The sequence below is a fragment of the Tauraco erythrolophus genome, chromosome 16 (genome assembly GCF_009769465.1).
Source record: "Tauraco erythrolophus isolate bTauEry1 chromosome 16, bTauEry1.pri, whole genome shotgun sequence".
Classification (NCBI taxonomy): Eukaryota; Metazoa; Chordata; class Aves; order Musophagiformes; family Musophagidae; genus Tauraco; species Tauraco erythrolophus.
In genome coordinates, this window is record NC_141480.1 from 3,364,643 (window position 1) to 3,381,643 (window position 17,001).

Sequence of the window (17,001 nt, forward strand, 5' to 3'; positions counted from 1 at the left end):
GCACCTTCCTCCTGCTCCTGTCTGGGGGAAATGATGACTTCATGGTGGTTTCTGTGGTCAGACATCAGGAGATGCCAAAGAGAGCTCAGCGTCCAGCTGGAATTTTCTCGTTTGCATTGCAAGAGATGGAAAAGAGAGTGCCAGGAGCCGGGCTCTGGTGCAGCCCAAGTCCTGACCACGCTCGCTTGGGACCCAGCTTCCTCCTCACCAGCTCCCTCCTCGCTTGTCAGAGCAACTGGAAGAGCTCGCCAAGGCCTTCCAGCACAGCGCAAAATGCCAGCTCTCTGTTAGTTGCTGGCAGGCTTCTCCAAAGGGCACCGTCTTTTGCTGTCATCATCTTCCAGCTTTCTTTTTGTTGTTTTTTTTTTTAAAAAAAGCCCTCAGAAGTGTCCTCCACCACTCACCCATTCATCATCGCTCCTCTGCTGCTGCCCGCTCCCCTGGAGCTGCTTGTGCCACTGATCTCCATCCACTGGGATAACTGGTGTGGTGGTTCTGGAGCTGTCGTCTCATTGTGTCTATAGCCCTGAAAACGTACAGAATGACATAGAACCATAGAACAGTTTGGGTTGGAAGGGACCTCAAAGAACGTGTAGTTCCAACTGCCCTGCCATGGGCAGGGACACCTTCCACTACACCAGGTTGCTCAAGGCCTCATCCAACCTGGCCTTGAACACTTCCAGGGATGGGGCATCATCATGGGATGACATCAGGGGAAGGGCAGCACGTGTGCACTGCGCAGTTCCTCCGTCATAGATTTCATAGATTTCATAGATTTCTAGGTTGGAAAAGACCTTAGTCATCCTCTGCCTCGGCCCCGCACCCTCCAAGACGTCCGCAATGCTGGAATTGCCTGTTTCGGCTGAGAAGTGCTTCCAGGATCCAGACCATCTGTGGTCACTGGGAATCACATGGTAGTTTTTGTACGGATGCAGAAGCATCGTGGCTGATGGCTTGGCCGGAGTTCAGCACCGGTAATTAATTTTTCCTTCCCGAGTTCCCCTCGCAGGTCTGTTGGAGGAGCTGCTTCCTTCCCCTCTGGCCCCAAACTGTGGTGGAGCACCGCTGGAAGCTGGTGAACTTCTGCTTGAATTTCCTTGGCAAGTAAACTCATCCCTCGGTTTCTTCCCAGTAGGAGCGGTTTGAGGACTAATTAACAGCCCACGTTCAGCTCTGGTGGAGTTTTCACCCTCTCTCTTGGAGTCGTGTTTGGGAACGGATTTGCCTGGACAAGCAAAGTGTGCTGAAATCCTTGGATGAAAGGTGCTGTAGGATAACGAAGCATGATTGATAACGAAGCAGACCTAGGGACTGCGCCGGTCTTCTGAGCCTGTTTTTTTCTGCGTGGCAGATCCCTCCCTCCTGCGAAGAGCGGCTTCATCCGGGATGGATCGATACGTTTTTATTGCCAGTTTATGCAAGGTCCCCGGGTAGCTGCAGCCGACCGGGTACCTTTCTTTGTCGCCCTGTAAGCCGAGCTCCCGAATTATTTTCTATTTACATTTTCTGACGAGTCCTTCTTGCCATCTGTCGGAGAAGAGATCCAGGGCGGGTGTCGTTCCGTTTGCTTTATTCCTAAGGTGGAGCGACGGTCGTTCCCATGGGCAGGACGTTGTCCTGGCAGAAGCCACGGCCGTTTCGCTGACGCCGTTCCTGGCACCGGTGACACGAACGGGAGGGAGGGGACACGGGAGGGAGGGGACACGGCTGCGGGGCTTTCCTCAGCTCGCGTCGTTCACCGATGGCAGCGGGTCCTCGGTGTCCGATTTCTCTACCGTAGATATTATGTGCATAACAGCACAAAGGGATGCTGTAGTTGGAAGCACTCCCAGCTGTGAAACCAGAACAGCCAAAGTGGAATAAGTCAGGAGTAAATCAGGAGTATGTTAGGAGTATGTCAGGAGTTCATAATCTCCTTGCATTTGGTGCCCGCAGGAGTTAGTGCCCGGCATCGCTGCGCAGAGCCATGCTGGTGCAGCTCAGGGCTCGGCCGCAACAGGGCTGCGTCCAGCTCTTGCCACTGGTTTTGGAGGCTTTGGAGCAGGGCCTGGAGAGTCCTGGAAGTGGAGGACTTGGACACCACTTGCCTACGTTATTCTTGGCCCTGGCAGCCGCGCGAGTCTCTCGCTTTCATAAGCACCAGCAGATTCATAAACAAAGTCAAGGAAAAAATCTCTAAAAGCAGCGATGTCGAAAGTTCACACGCCGGGTGACTGAGCAGGAATTCAGGGCTGACAGGAGGAAGATAAAAAGCCATGAAACTTCTGTTCCTCAACTGCTAGCAGAATATTTTTTATCCTTTTTACCTTTTGGAGAATTCAAGTGCAGCAAAACCCCAGTAAAACCCTGCGGCATCCCGGATGGTTTGTCAGCAACAGCCAGGAAATTTCACGTGCCTCTGCCTGGTCCTTCAGGCCACAACTGCGTCTTCATCCCCCAGAAGAACGATTCTTCTACAAACGCTGAAATATGGTGCCTACAGTAATAGCCCTCTTAAAATGTCTCATTATTGCAGTTTAACTGGTCATTAGTAGCTGGAGTAGACTGATTTCTTATGGGTTATGGTTGAAATAATTACCTGACACTTTGAGCCATTAAAAACTAGTTAATGAGTAGAGGAGGAGAAGGTGCTGACGTGGACATGGGCACAGCGCCGGTTAGGAGGGTTCCTCTGTAGGAAACCAGGCTGAGGTTGGTTGCCTGTGGGATCCAAAATGATTTAAATGTGAGGTAAGTGAGGGAAATGGTTAAAAATTTAATCTGATATAAGTCTGACAACAGTGTAGCCACTGTACCAGTTCTAAAAAGTTCATTTCATGATGTGTTGCTCGATATATGCTGAGTTGCCTTTTTTTTCCTTTTTTAATGGAGCTAATCAGAAGAGGCTATGTAATTTCTAGAGGAGAAAGTCATCGTGCTCCGGGAGCATTGGCTGCTTCTGAGATACCGCGTTCACTCGTAAACCTTGGCATGCTCTGCATGCTTTCAATAAAAGTGGCACATTAGCTTTAGATGTGGTCACAGAGAAGAGGAGTTTAAGGGTGAAATACAGATGAAAATTTCTCCATCAGGAGAAATCCATTGACAGTCTCTGAGCGTCCCGTTGGCCCATGCCGTTGTCTATGGCTGTTGACATGTCTTGTTGGAAGAACCATTGGAAGCTCCTGCTTATGGCAGGTGAAAGATCAGCAGGGCCTGTCACAGAGAAGGATTAAAGCAGGTAAGGTGGGAAGGTGCCCACTGACACCTGGTGAACCCTGGGTTTCTTCTGCTTGAGCGTCCGGCTCATGGCTGTATAAGACTTGGACAACACAGGTGTTCCTCCATAAGGAGTACCTGTAGCGGAGCATCCATCACTTCGTGGTAGGTGGTGTCCCTCAGATGGGTGTCACAGTTTTTGTCGTAAGCCAAGCTCGAGCCTCCTGATCACGTTGTGCTGGTAAGCGTCCCCACCACCGCTGGTGCTTTGCCCTGGCCGTAAGCCCTGTCCTTCTCCCCACAGTGCTCCATGCCAGCCTGTGTCACCGCGTTCCACGTCACCTGCGCCTTCGACCACAACCTCGACATGCGGACTATTCTAGCAGACAACGACGAAGTGAAGTTCAAGTCCTTCTGCCTTGAGCACAGCACCGGTGCCACCAAGTTGCCCGAGGAGGCACGGACAGAGCCCCACCAAGCCCAGCTGGACTTGGAGAAGGTCACGCTGCGGAAGCAGAAGCTCCAGCAGCTGGAGGAGGACTTCTATGAACTCGTGAAGCCTTCAGAGGTGGCAGAGAACCTTGACTTAAGCGAATCACTGGTGGATTTTGTCTACCAGTACTGGAAACTGAAGAGGAAAGCAAATTCCAACAAACCGCTGCTGACACCAAAAACGGATGAAGTGGACAACCTGGCCCAGCAAGAACAGGATGTTCTCTACCGACGCTTGAAGCTCTTCATGCACCTCAGGCAAGACCTGGAGAGGGTGAGTACAGCTTCTCCTTCAGTGGTGTACCCATAGGCTCCATCAGGGCTGCTTTAATGTGTGCTGGTGCCTATAGACAGAGCGAGCCCTGTTCCCTCGTGTTCCACTGCCCTGTCAGTTGTGTCCCTTCATCCAGAGTGATGCTCAGAAGAATAACGGTGCTCGGCGTGCGTGTGGCATCACTGCCAAAACACACTGATGAAATGAGTTGGCTGTGGTCTCAGCCAGGGGTTCAAAAGAGCAAATGTGTGCGGGGAGAGGCGCATGGGCAGGGCTGGGTTGGGGGGAGGCGGGTGGTACCATGGCTTGTATCCACCCTGTCTTCGTATTCCCAAACCGCAGCATTATCCCGTGCTGCCCCTCGGATGCTCTCCAGCAGCGTGGCGCAGGAACTCTTCCTTGATTTACTTACATTAAAGATCCCAGACGGGGGAATGACAGCAGTGAGCTGCAAAGCCGGTGGGGCCGGGTGCTCCCTGCCCTGCCGCAGCCGAAAGTGGGTCGACTCCTCGGGGAGCCACCGGTGGAGGCAGAGTCATGCCGGAGGATGGAGCCGGAGGATGCAGGTGCCCGCAGCTCCCCACGGCACGGAGCATCCTTGCACGGGGGAGGGAGCAGCCACATCCATGGCAGCTTTTTTGGGGAGAGCAAGCGTCGGTGGAGCAGCGGTGCCAAAGTGGTGCTGGAGACCCCCTGGGCTGTGCTCGCTGCCGCACCGAGCTGCCTGCCTGCAGATCTGGCTGTCATGGCTACGCGGAGGGAAGGAGCAGGAGGGAGTGGGGATGGGGCAGGGGCAGGCTGGAGGAGGAGGAGGGGCGATGAAGGTGAGAAGCAGTGAGGGGAAGAAGCACAGCACCTGGAGATGGGCCAGGGGAGGGGACAGGTGCGGTAGTGCCACTGCTGGGGGGGGCACATGGGCACAGCTGGGCTGTGCAAGGGCTGCCAAGCCCAGCGTGCAGGGGCCAAGCTCCCTTACCTCCTCTGCTTAAAACCTGAACCCTGCCTGGTCCCCGCCTCCTGTGCTCCTGCCAGAGGGATGAATCCATAGCCCCTGCCCAGACCCTGCCTGCCTGCCCATCCAGGGTGCAAAAGCCACGGAAGGGCTCAGGGGTCACTGGAAGCAGGCAAGGAAGGAGGAAAGCAGGAAAAGAGCATTGCTTTGACCTGGTGGCAGTGGTGCCACAGTGTCCTGAGCAGGGGGCAGAGGGTGCTGCAGGGGACATGGTGCTCACCGGGAGGTGGAAGTGGTGGTGACGCTGCCTCTGCAGTGGTGCTGCTCCTGCATGTCCCTGAACCCTCTCTCCAAGCTGCTGTGGGTCTGCAGCATCGTTTAACCCATGTGGGTAATCAGGGTGTTCATGTCCCGGTGGGGTCTCAGCTCAGGACCAGCCCCTCCTGGTCCCACGCTGCCGTACCCAGTGTGGGTCTCGGAGCCTGAGAGCCTTCTCCTCTATAAAAGCAATTGGATTTCAAGCTAGTGGTGTCCTCTGTGGCGTATCAGCCTTCATCCCTGCATACATCAGTGCCATTGCTCTGCCAGTCTGTCCCTCCTTTGCTCCTCCTGCCTTTGCTGCATCACGTTTCTGTCTCTGCTTTGGGCTGGTGCCACCGTTGATGGGTCTCCAGCACAAGCTGTAGGCAACGGGCTGCAGCTGCCGGACCCGAGGGCGACAAGTTTAACTCAACTTTTTTCCCCTCATCTGTGTCTCTGTATTGTAAATCCAAACCAGGCTGCTCCACCTCCCTCCACTTCCGCTTGCTCCCAGCTTGACTTTCCGGCTGCCTTGAACCACTGTGCATCTCTGGGTACAGCACTTTGCTCCAGGAGCTGCCTAATTGAAACACATGGCACAGCAGCTTCTCTTGGATTTCTTCGTGTCAAAAACGACGCGTTTTACCAGATTTCTCATTTTCCAGAGTTGCCTCTGGGCTTCGTGGGTTGTTCCCCATCAGCGTTCAGCCTCTGCGTAGCAACTCCCTGCCAGGTTTCCCTGCCTGGCCCTGGAAGAGCTGTTTGTTTGCTCTTCTTCCAAGAAGGGGAACAATAAACACTGGCTGGATCAAAGTCCGGCGCTGGGACGTGTGATGCGGGTTTAAATCCCGTTGGTGCCAGCGCATCCCGGGTATCTGATCCGGTCCGTCGGCGCCGCTCACAGCCGCCCCGATTCACTTGGGGACAGCGAGGGATCACGTCAAATAGGGGTCAGAGAAAAGCAGCCTTGGGGGTTGACTTTCAGAGGGTGTCTGCAGGGTATCGCATTCAATTTTAGTGTTTTCAGCAATTAATCTGGCAGAAGTGGCTGCGATTTGGGGGCTGATAATGGTATCTGGATGCAAGAGTTGGGGAGGGACAAGCAGGGGGGACCCGGGACGATGGCGTTGCCCTCTGCCATCTCTTCCCCACTCTCATTTCTGCACTTCGCAGTGTCAGCAAATTAAAGCTTTTGCCTGAGAATCCTAATATGATTTCCCCGTTTTATTTTTGGCCTTTTTAAACTCTCTTTGTCCTTTTTTTTTTTTTAAAAACTTTTTCCAAACTGATTGCTTAAATTAGCTTTAAGAAAAAAATATAGTTTCCAGGCTTTCATACCAGCATCTAAGCTTGGCTTGGGGAAGCAGCACTGGGTGGTGTTTAGCTGTGTAAGTGTGTGTAAATACCAGCAGTGTCTAAGCAGAGCCCAAGTAATGTTTTCTTCCAGGAATATCAAATCCTAGAGAAGAGATACTGCCAAACACTTTGAGGTGCCGGTTGCCAGAGGCGGTTGTTTTCCTCATAAAGAAATTTTTAGTTTGATGTTTTCTCCAATCCAGAACAAAAAAAAAGAGAACGTAGTAAAACAGACAGCGCATAGCTTGCTGCTTTATGTTTATGGCTAGGCGATTCAGCAAATAAAAGAGCAGCTTTTTCTCCTGTATACCTGTTTCTAAATTGTAAGACTGATGCTATTAGGGGATGGTCATGCTTGTCCTGCTGCCATCACAGCCTTTGGTGACAGACATTTAAGTGTGGGACGAGGTCTCGGCTTGCTGTGATGCTGAGGCACGAAGGCTCCTGACCACGTAGAGACAGTCTCCCAAGCCTGGAAATACCCCAGCCTTCCTCTGCAGAAAGGGGTTTGAGGATGAGGAGGGGGAGGAATCAGAGACATCAGTGTCAGGCATGAGCATGGTCATACCTGTGGATGTTACTGCCACTGCCTCCACTCGGGCCGCCTCCTCCCTGCCATATTGCAGGCGGTTTTCCCCTTCCACAGCAGCAGGAAGCTGAGTAAACGCTGTCAAATCCTGTTAGCTGCCATTAGCGTTTTCTGTCTTGGCAGCCAAACCCCTCCGTTTCCTCCGACAGCCTCGCTGCCGGCCGCAGCCGTGGTGACACCGCTCCGCGGGGCTGGCCGAGAGCGTGGCGCCGGAATTCGGCGCAAGGCAGGTGCCAGCGGGTATCACGTCGTCTGGGGCTGCTGGGGGGGCTTATCAGCACCCCCTCGAGTGACGAGCAGGGTTTAACCACTGCTGAGCCGTTTATGCCTTGTGCTTTGCTGTTTGCATTTAATGCTCCCCACTGGGATAATAAAATTTCTTGTACTGGGACAAAACGCATCAGGGATTTGCAGGGAGATGTGGAGCAAGCGTGAGTAACCATATAGAGGGGTCGGATTTTGGGGTAGGGGAGCTGCAGACCTGGGCCAGCATCACCTGGGTATTTGGCTGTATTTTCTGTGCTTCCTGGCGTTTGCTTTAGGGCAGCGGGGAGTTTTGTACAGCTCTGGCATCCAGCTCATCGGCAGCCTCATATGGGCACCTCCATCCCGGCTGTGCCCCTTCCCTGTGCCAGCTGCGGGAAGAGGGTCTCTCCCTCCCTGCAAAAGGGGCGATTTGTGGCTGAGCGCTGCATATTGGCCCAGGGGCCCGCAGTGCCTCTTAGCACTGGGCATTTCTTTGTGCAGGTTTCTATATCAGGTGCCAACAGGGCACGTGGGCAATGCAGCTGCTGGACCAAGGGCTCACACGGATGCGGTGGGCTCCATGTGTCTGCTGGGCCTTTGGATAACTATATTATAATGCTCCTTTTACGGCATTTTCCCTTCTGAGACTTCCTGAATCCTTTAGAGACGTTAACTTCTTCATTAGTTCTGTGAAAGTTAACAGGAGATTAAAACAGCCTGCGTGCCCGCACCTGGGTAAGATCCCAAAATAATTTCCCTGTTTCTCCTGGCTCTGTTCCCATTTCATGGGTCTGGGTCACTTTGTGTGCTGCTGTGTCTCAACAGCAGAGCTAAAGGATGTGCTGCAACACGTACTGGAACTTAATCCTGACTTCTTCGGAGCAGATTAGCAGCACACTTGGCCTCGTTTGACTCCCTGCGTGTTATTGGGGCTGAATCCGTGCCCTCAGAAGCATTGATGCCAAAGTGCAAACCCTGCCTGCGGTTCCAGTTAAAGATTAACTCGCTGTTTTTTTATGTTCAGAAGAAGACAGGAGGGAGAGCGACTCCCCGACACGCAGCACCCTGCGTGGGGAGGGCTGGTACCGGGGCAGAGGCTGGTGGAGCCATGTTTGGGATTTCCAAGGGGGGTGCCCCTGGTGTCTACAGGGCTTTGCTGCTGCAAGAGAGAGGTGCTGTTGGAATAAGCAAAGCCCAATCCCTGGAGATACCACGCTTCCTTACGGCTTTTGTATGCCCAGTGCACATGCTGGAGAAGCCAACTGGCCCTCCTCACCCCACAAAGGCTGTTGGAGCCAGAACAGAGGCATTTAGGCTTTGAATCATTCACTGCATGGTTATTCCCATGTGTATGAGGCAGTTTGGGTCAGGAGTCCTCACCTCTAGTCCTGACACAGCCAAAGAGCCCTGGTGGGAGGTTTGGTGCAGCAGGGGTGATGGTGAGATGAAGAGGACTGAATCCCGGGAAGCGACGGTTTTCCTGGGCGGCAGAAGCAGCAGCACAGCTTGCGGGGACCCGTGTCGACCCTGCCTAAAACAGACACTGCTTCCTGTGTTTCTGTAGGTGAGAAACCTCTGTTATATGGTGACGAGACGGGAGAAGATGAAACACACCATTTGTAAACTCCAGGAGCAGATCTTCCATCTCCAGATGAAGCTTATTGAGAAGGACCTTTACCCAGGTCAGTACCACTTACCGGAGCTTGTTCTGGCCGGCGCTGTCCCTGCCGTCCTCTGAAGCCAAAGACTCGTGCCCAAGCCTCTCCCCCCATCCCAGCAAACCCAGAGCTGCCCCCTCCCCTGCGGTGTTATTTAAGCACGGTTCCTATTTGACTCTGCACATCTCCGGTTTTGTTCGGAAACACGCAATAAAGCCATACCCTGGGTGACCGGAGTGTCGGAGCTCCTTGTTTTCACAGATCCCTCTCGATCCTCCTCCCCACGGGAATCGGTCGGAAGGACCGAGCGTGTGGTTAGGTGGTGATGCCGAGGCAGTGTTTCGGTGACTTTCGAGGAGGTGGAGCTGTTTGGAGGGAGACGGCAAATCCAAGGCATGGGGCTGATCCATGGCAGCCGGCTCCCTGGCCCGGGTCGGCAGCCCTGGCTTTGGGCTCTTTGCAGATGCCTCTGGCTCTATCAGGAATGGAAGGTGAAGCTGCTGGTGGGATGTCTGTTACTGCTTACAGCTGCTTTAGCTCTGGTCGGCTGCAGGTCCTTGCTCCACACACCTATTAGTGGGAAACCTCTCTCCTACCGCCTACAATGCCTCTGGCACCTTTTGTTGAGGAACTGAAGTAAAGTTGCTTTCCTTCTGTCCTATATTTTTTCCCTTTTGCACAAGCGGTGCCGGAGCACACAGCTCCTGCTCCCTCCTCCTTCCCCTCTGGTGGCAGCATGGACCAAACCCCGTGGCTGCAGAACAGTTTTTCCAGCAGCAGCATCTGGCGCTTTGGCAGGCTCTTCCCACGGTCGTTGTGTTTGTGGCTTTGGAGTTGTGTTTGAAGTCATCACATGGTCGGGGCTTCTTCAGGAACCGGCTGGGCTGAGCTTTCCTTGACAAAAGTTCCCTTTGACTGAAAGTTTTGGAGGCTGAGAAATGTGTACGTTGAGATGTTCGTGACTCGGAGCCTGTGCAAAATTCTTCTCGATGGCCAGAGGCAGGTGGCAACATGGGGCAGGGAGCCCAGGGCGTGCTCCAGGGAGATGTGGGTCCTGCAAATCTCAGTCCTTGTGACACTGATCAGTGATGCTGTGTGTTGCTCCGTCCATCCTCACTGAACCAGCAATAAGGGTCACCAACCTGGGCACACACAAAAGGGTGTTCCCAGCAGTTCCCACCAACTCCTTGCACATCCCAAGAGCCATTCCCTGGCACCCAGGACCTTTGTGCTGGGTGATGCTCCCAGCAGTGATGCTGCTGGCCAGGAGAGCCAGGGTGGCTAAAATACAAGAGCAGCAAACTGAGATCCTGAAGGCAGATGCCACACACCAGGCTCTCTGGGTTTTGAGGGGATCGCTGGGGACCTTGTGATGTTCTTCGGTTCAGCTGGTGGAACACGGTTTAGGATTTGCAGCTCTCGGGGGGCGGGCGCAGGGTAGTTCGCCAGGAAGGCTTCTGGAGCTCAGCTCCCTCGCAAATGGGCTGTTGGACGGCTGGAAATGCCCCTGGGGACCCGTGCCAGGGAATTGCTTCATATGTTTTGATGCAGACGTTCTTCTCTCCTGCCCCAAACGGTTGGTGTTGACCAGTTTGTTTTCTGCTCTGAACTGTCTGAGCTGAGCTGCTCATCTCTTCCTGGGACAGGCTGTTTGGTTGAGCTGGAGCAACATGTTTCTGCCCCTGGCACCCGGCTCCCACCAGTTGCTGCTGCCAGGGAAAGGGCCCGGCTTTGGGAACTTGGTTCTGGGATCTCCAAGTGGTTTGGGCACCTGGGTCCTTCCCATGCCAGGGGAGCATGAGGGACCCAGCATGGGTGCATAGGGTGTCCTGAGCTTGGGAGGGGCTCCCTCGCCAGGAGGCAGCATCAGCCCATAAGTTGTGGTTCCAAATGGGGGAGGAGAGGGTGGCCCGGCTAGCCGTGACGGTCACGGTGCAGGTAAGAGCACGGCACCAGTACGTGCCTCCTCCCTGATGCAGGACACAACCCGCGCTGATCTCCAGGTGCTGCCCACCGGCGGGCGCGGGCACCGGGGCCATCCGCAGCGTGGCACGGAGGGGTGGGTGGCGTGAAGGAGGAGCACGGAGCCGAGCTGCAGGAACTGGTTTGGTGCTTATTTTCTGCTTTGGCTCCAAGTTGTCCCGTCCTGAACATGGGTTACGTTATAGATCCTGATCCTACCAAGTGCTCCTGACGCCCACGTGTTCACTAAGCCCGCTCCGTGCCAGTTGACGATACTTAGAGCCAAAGATGCTCAGCACCCAGTGGGTCAAGGCTGTGGGTAACTCATCGCTGTATTTTGCATCATTACGAAGTGGTCATTGGTTTGAAAGTGGGGGGGATGGTTCTTGTGGCATCCCCTCTGCACAGCTCCCAACCAGGCTGCTCCTCCTGCCTGGTGTTTCTTGGAGAAAGGAAAAAGTCTGCGTTATTTTGCCTGGATGAGGCCAGTTTTTAACTGCTGTTTCGGTAGTCATCGGTCGAAAATCTGTTGGGCTTATTCCAAAGATGGTTTTGGCACCAAGTTTTTTTTTTGGAATGGCTCCCGCGTAAAACTCAAAACCGGAGGGGTTTATTTTTCCCGCTGACAAATGATCATTTAAGCAGGAGATTTTTTTTTAATAAAATCAGTGAGAACCGCCCGTGTAAAATGAACCCACCTCTCCCCTCTATTTTTCTTGCATGGCGTGGAAAGCAAACACTGTCTGGCTTTGCAACACAGCTACTATTTTGACAGGTTCCTCTTCAAAAAGTAGGGCTCGGGTTTCTCTTTGGCCCCATTGTGCTGTCTAAACAAAGTGAGATTTTTATTTTGTAAGCGAAGTAAAATATGTGTCTGCGTTTCTCCAGTTAGTTGGCAGGAACGTAGCGAACACCGATTTTGCTTTTTGCTTTTCTTTCTTCCAGCGGGTCCGTTGGCCAGGAGGGGTTCCTGGCTTGGCAACCCCAGGGCTGTAAATCCTCTGTTAATCCAGACTCGGGCAGGTGCAACGTGAAATCCCTTCCCTCGCTTGCCCAGTACATTTCCACTGCTGCAACAAGGGGAGAGCAGAGGTTGTTCCCCCTGATCCATCCAGTCCATGGCCTCCCTGCTCAGAGGTTTTTCTCTCTGACCCATCCAGTCCATAGTTTCCCTGCTGAGGCCGTTTGCAGGTTTGCTGCTGGCTGACATAATTAGCTGATAAGTTTTTTAAAATCATTTCTCCGGTAGCTGCGCAAGGTTGAACTTCTCGGTTCAACCTATGGGCTGGACTCTGAAGTCCATCAGCCACTTGCATGTTGATTTGAGGGCGATACCCTGCCCCTCTGAAAATTAATAGAAGTTCTAGCATGGACTTCTTTAGGGGAATGACCTAACGGAGTAAGTAAAAACCATTGGAGTACGTTACTTGGCGATACAAGTCAGACTTTTATAGGGTGTTTGTCCCATTTACCCAGGAGGAATAAATCCAGCAGAAGTTCAAAGCCATGTAGGAAATATTGATTTTTAGCTGAATGTTCTGCATAGCTAAGAGTTATATCCCTGGCTTTCCGTGGGCAATGGTGGTCATCTTTCCTACTCCATTTATTGATATTCAATACACTGCTGGAGGTTTAGAGCTTTTTTTTCACCCCCGCACAGCATGAGTGTGAGCAGTTACTGTTGTCGAAAGGTCAAATCAAATCAAGGTCTGCTTTAAAGCGCTGCTGGTGCCGTTGCTGTCAAACTGGCTTTGTAGCTGAATCCCTCCAGCAGATGCTCTTGTCGGTGACGGGTGATGCACCACCGGGTATGGAGGTCCCCGGGTCTCCTGGGAGGTGGCTGAGCAGGGTTTGGGGTTGCTCCTGCTGCTGCTCACCCCAAAGCTCCGATCCACGAAGGCGTATTGGTGGCTGTAGGGTCTCCAGTGAGTCCCCTGCCTTCAGTGGGACTGCTCCTGCAGGCGTGCTAAGTTCACGGCCAAGACTCAAACCTCTTTTTTATATAACTTACAGGATTCAGATTTTCTTAAGCTCTAGAGACTTTAGCCTACTGTTGGCCAAAAAGTAGCCTGCTCTTCTCCCTTTGGCTTGGAGTTGTTTGCGAGTCTGGTCCAGGTCTCCACCACAGGGTTGTGCCCCAGGGGAACTTGCATCCCTGATGCCTCGTCTCACATGGCGTTTTCCTTTTTTTCTAAAAAATGCCAGAACAAACTGGGAAGAAGACAAAGGGTAAGAAAAGTGACCCGAGAAGGAAAGGAAGAGATGGTAGAAAAAGTAGTCCCGAGAAGAAAGAGAAAAGGAAATCGGTCAACGAATCTGTTTTGGGACAACTGGGTAAGTCTGGTTTTATGGGTGCAGAGTTGACCCGTGCCACTGGAGGCTCCCTGGTTCGGGGAGCGGGGTGAAGGGTCCCAGCCCTGATCCCTCCTGCATGGCCGTGGTGGAGATACACCCACAGCCATGAGAGCCTCTTCCATCTCTGCCTTGTGGGCAGCGGCCCAAATCACCGAGGTCCTGCGGGAGAGATCACATCGGAGACGTGGTCCCCGGCAGTGCAGGGGTGTAAAATCCAACCCCCCCGGCCCCAGGGCTTGCACCCGGATTGGGAGAACGTGTTACAAAACCTGTGATTTGCTGATGAAGAGTGATTTCACTTTCTGGTGATAAAATCAGACTTACCCACCCCGGAGTAGGGCTGATCTCCCCGTATCTTCTGTGCTGAGCACCGATGGTGGATACGGCACACGTGCTGTGCGTTTTCATGGCATCTGCTGTCCAGGACCCTGCGGTCACAGTGGTTGTGCCAGCAGTCCGGGAGCACCCAGGAGGCAGGCACAAAGCATGGCTGATCTCTTGAATTTGGTCCAGGGGTGAGGAGATGCTGGCTGGCTCTGTGGAGGCTTCACCCACCTCTGGCTCTTCCCCATCAGCTGCAACCTGCTGCTCGGCAGCAGGTGAGGCTGCAGGAAAAGTGAAAAAAAAAACAGAACAGAAAAGGTCTTTTTTGACAAGATCCTTGACAACTGCGTATGGTTTTTACGCAGAATCGGGGTTTTGTTCAGCTTCTCCGACGCTGTCACCTCCGCCAGCATGTGGGGCAGGAGGTGATGAGTTTGCATGTGCTCAGCTGCTCTGCGGGTGCAGGGGTGCACCAGTCTGTGGGGCTCTTGGACAGTCCAGGGGTGCTATAAAACCCACTTGGGGGGTACAGAGAGTTTCTGCGGGAGGTCCGGGCATCTGGGCCACCCTGCCTTGCTCTGCTTTGCCCATCGCTCGCCCCAACTGCTGCTTTCTGTTCCCCTCAAAGCTGTTGGGTTTTAGGCAGGAGCCCCTTTAGAAGTGGGGCTTTTGCACTCATCCTATCTGTGCTGCTCTCTGCAAAAGAGATTTTGGATTTTCTTAGGCAAATTCTGTCAAGTGATGGAGGGTTGAGGCATCTCTGAGAAAGCTGCAATTCCACAAGCCAGGGAAACGAGGCAGCTCACCCAGAGCTTCACCAGCGTCTTGTGACCTCCTGGATTTCATAAAGAGCTTGAAGCATCACTTGGGGCTGCAGTCACCAGAGAAGGGCTGGGGGAAGGCAGTGCCCTTGCTAAGAGGGCAAGAGCTTGGGCTGCTCGGTGCCTGGGTACCACGCGGTGCCCTAAACTCATCCCTGCTCCTGGTTCTCCTCCCCTGCATTGGGCTGCTGCCGGGGCGGGAGGGGTGTCTTCTCCAGAAGGGAGAAGGGAGAAGGGAGAGTGTTGCAAAGCTGTAAAATGAGACCAGCAAACATTGTGGACATGAGTCACCATGCCTGTGCCACTGCTTGTTCCCTCTTCCGCTGCTGGAGTGACTGCTTTGGGAGGAAAGCTCTCACCTGAAATCAAAAAGCAAACCTAATTTTTCCTCCATCCATAAAACCAGCTCTGATGTTGAACCCATGGGTGTCTGTTCGGGGGATTAAAACCGCGTGTCCTCGTGCACCGACGTGCCTTTGCAGTTGGGAATTAGACCCGACCCAGCCCACAGTGCTCACCCTTGCTCTCAGACATCATTATTAGGAAGTTTTTCAGCTTTTTCCATTCCAGCCTGTCATCTCTGCTCCTCTTCTTCCTTTTCACACCTCTCGAGTCTTTGGAGATGTTCTCAGACCCACTTCCCTCCCTCCCCGCCTTTGCACACAGATCTGGTACCGGTCCCACCACCCCACTGCCCATCCTGGCTTGGGTGGTGTCTGGGGTTTCGGCAGCACGTGGTGGCACGGCGGCAGCTGCTCCCGGGGGAATCTGTCACCCCTCGCCTGGGCACAAGTCCTGCTCTGGAGGCAGTTGCTTGAGTTGGTGGTCCTGCTGCCTGTGCACAGGAACGTGTTTTCCGCCCGTGCTGGGGTGGGTTGGGGATTGGCCTCTTCCCTGCAGAGAGACAGGGAGGTTCATGGAGTGCCAGATGTGGGGGATCACTCGGGTTGTTCTGCTGTGACCTCGATGGACCCCCAGTTCAGCACCGGTGCTGGGGTAAACCCTCTTCTGTGCCCTGATGTGGTGAGTCTTGGTTGACCTTTTGAACGTTTCTGTGGTGCCCAGGGAGTTTCGGTGAAGTCGGTGCTGGTGTCAAAGGGTAGCGTGGCTGTTCCTGGCTCCTCAGGCAGTCTTTTACTTTTGTTTCTTCCAGGCTTGTCAACCTCCTTCCCCATCGATGGGACCTTCTTCAACAGCTGGTTGGCGCAGTCGGTCCAGATCACGGCCGAGAACATGGCCATGAGCGAGTGGTCCCTCAACAACGCCCACCACGAGGACAGCACCCCCGGCCTCTCCGAGGAGCTCCTCCAGGATGAGGAGACCTTGCTGAGCTTCATGATGGACCATTCCCTCCGGTCCCCGTTCAAGCAGAGCGAGGCCACCAAGAAAGTGAAAAGCAAAACGAGAACGAACTCTAAGAAAAAGCTGCCCAGGAGCAGCCCCCCCACCGTGGGCGGGAGCCACCTGGAGAGCTCGGAGCCCTGGACTAACAACGCCAGCGACTTGTCGGATGATGCCACCGCCAAGCCCTTCGCTCCCGATTCCCGACCGAGCAAGGTGGAGAAAGGGCTGGCAAAGCTTCCCACCGACCGCAGAGGGATGGGCGAGGCGAAAAAGGCGGCCAAGAAGGGCTCTGTCCCGAAAGCTGGCGAGCCTCACCCCCCGGCCGGGGCGAGAGGCTGCGTCGGTGAGGAGGAGGAGGAGGAGGAGACGCCGTGCCGTGCTCAGCCGGAGCCCAGCCCCGCGGCCAAAGTGCCTGACTCCGTAGGTAGCCCCAAAACCGTCGTGCGGTTCAAATTACCAAAGGAGAGCCGAGGGACTCGGAGGTCGCAGCCCCCCAAGCCCGACGGCGCCGGCGGAGCTCCCTTGCGTCGTTTCGACGCCGAGACGGACGGCTACTTCTCCGACGCAGAGATGAGCGACTCGGACGGGGAGTCCCGCGGCGGCCGGGCGCAGCGGGGCCAGCTGGATGCGGCCAGCGAGGACATCGTCAGGATGAGCATCCTGGCATCCTAACTCCTCCCCACCGTGCCGGCTCGACGAGGCCTCAACCCAGTTACAACTGCCATGTCCAATTTCTGCCTGGTATCACAGCGAGGGGGATTTTTAATATGTGTATATAGTTGGAAATTCGGCACTGTTGTCTTTTCTCTTCTCTTCTCTAGACACCTGAGATACAGCTTCAGCTTCACCGAACATCGATGACCGTGACAGTAGTGGTCCCTCCCCGGCTCCCTGCCAGACCCCGCTTCCCGGGAACGCGAGCCGGCGCCCGGAGGGACCGACGCCGAGGGTGCCGAGAGGGTGGAGGGTGCCGGTACCCGCGCTTTCTGCAGGGATGACAGTTTAATTAATGGGCATTATTTAACGAGGGGCAGGTTTCTGCCCGGGACGGTTGCCCTCGGACCAGGGAGCGAGCGGAGGGTACGGTAGCGGCCGGCTGCGTGCGGGCAGGCGTATGCGAGGAAGCGAGC

The 17,001-nt window shown here is 54.3% G+C and overlaps 1 protein-coding gene across 2 annotated transcripts in view; it reads left to right on the forward strand.

Moving 5' to 3' along the window:
- JADE2 (jade family PHD finger 2) overlaps positions 1 to 16,784 on the forward strand; it is a 74,039-nt gene extending 57,255 nt beyond the window's left edge. Inside the window, exons 9-12 of one of the 2 annotated variants that reach the window (XM_086621464.1) lie at positions 3,503 to 3,964; positions 8,972 to 9,089; positions 13,233 to 13,361; positions 15,681 to 16,784. In XM_086621464.1, coding sequence (XP_086477590.1) covers positions 3,503 to 3,964; positions 8,972 to 9,089; positions 13,233 to 13,361; positions 15,681 to 16,543 — 1,572 coding nt within the window. In that variant the 3' untranslated portion in view covers positions 16,544 to 16,784. The remainder of the gene's footprint in view (positions 1 to 3,502; positions 3,965 to 8,971; positions 9,090 to 13,232; positions 13,362 to 15,680) is intronic. The other variant, XM_086621465.1, reaches the window with a different exon arrangement.
- The last annotated feature ends 217 nt before the right edge of the window (positions 16,785 to 17,001 follow it).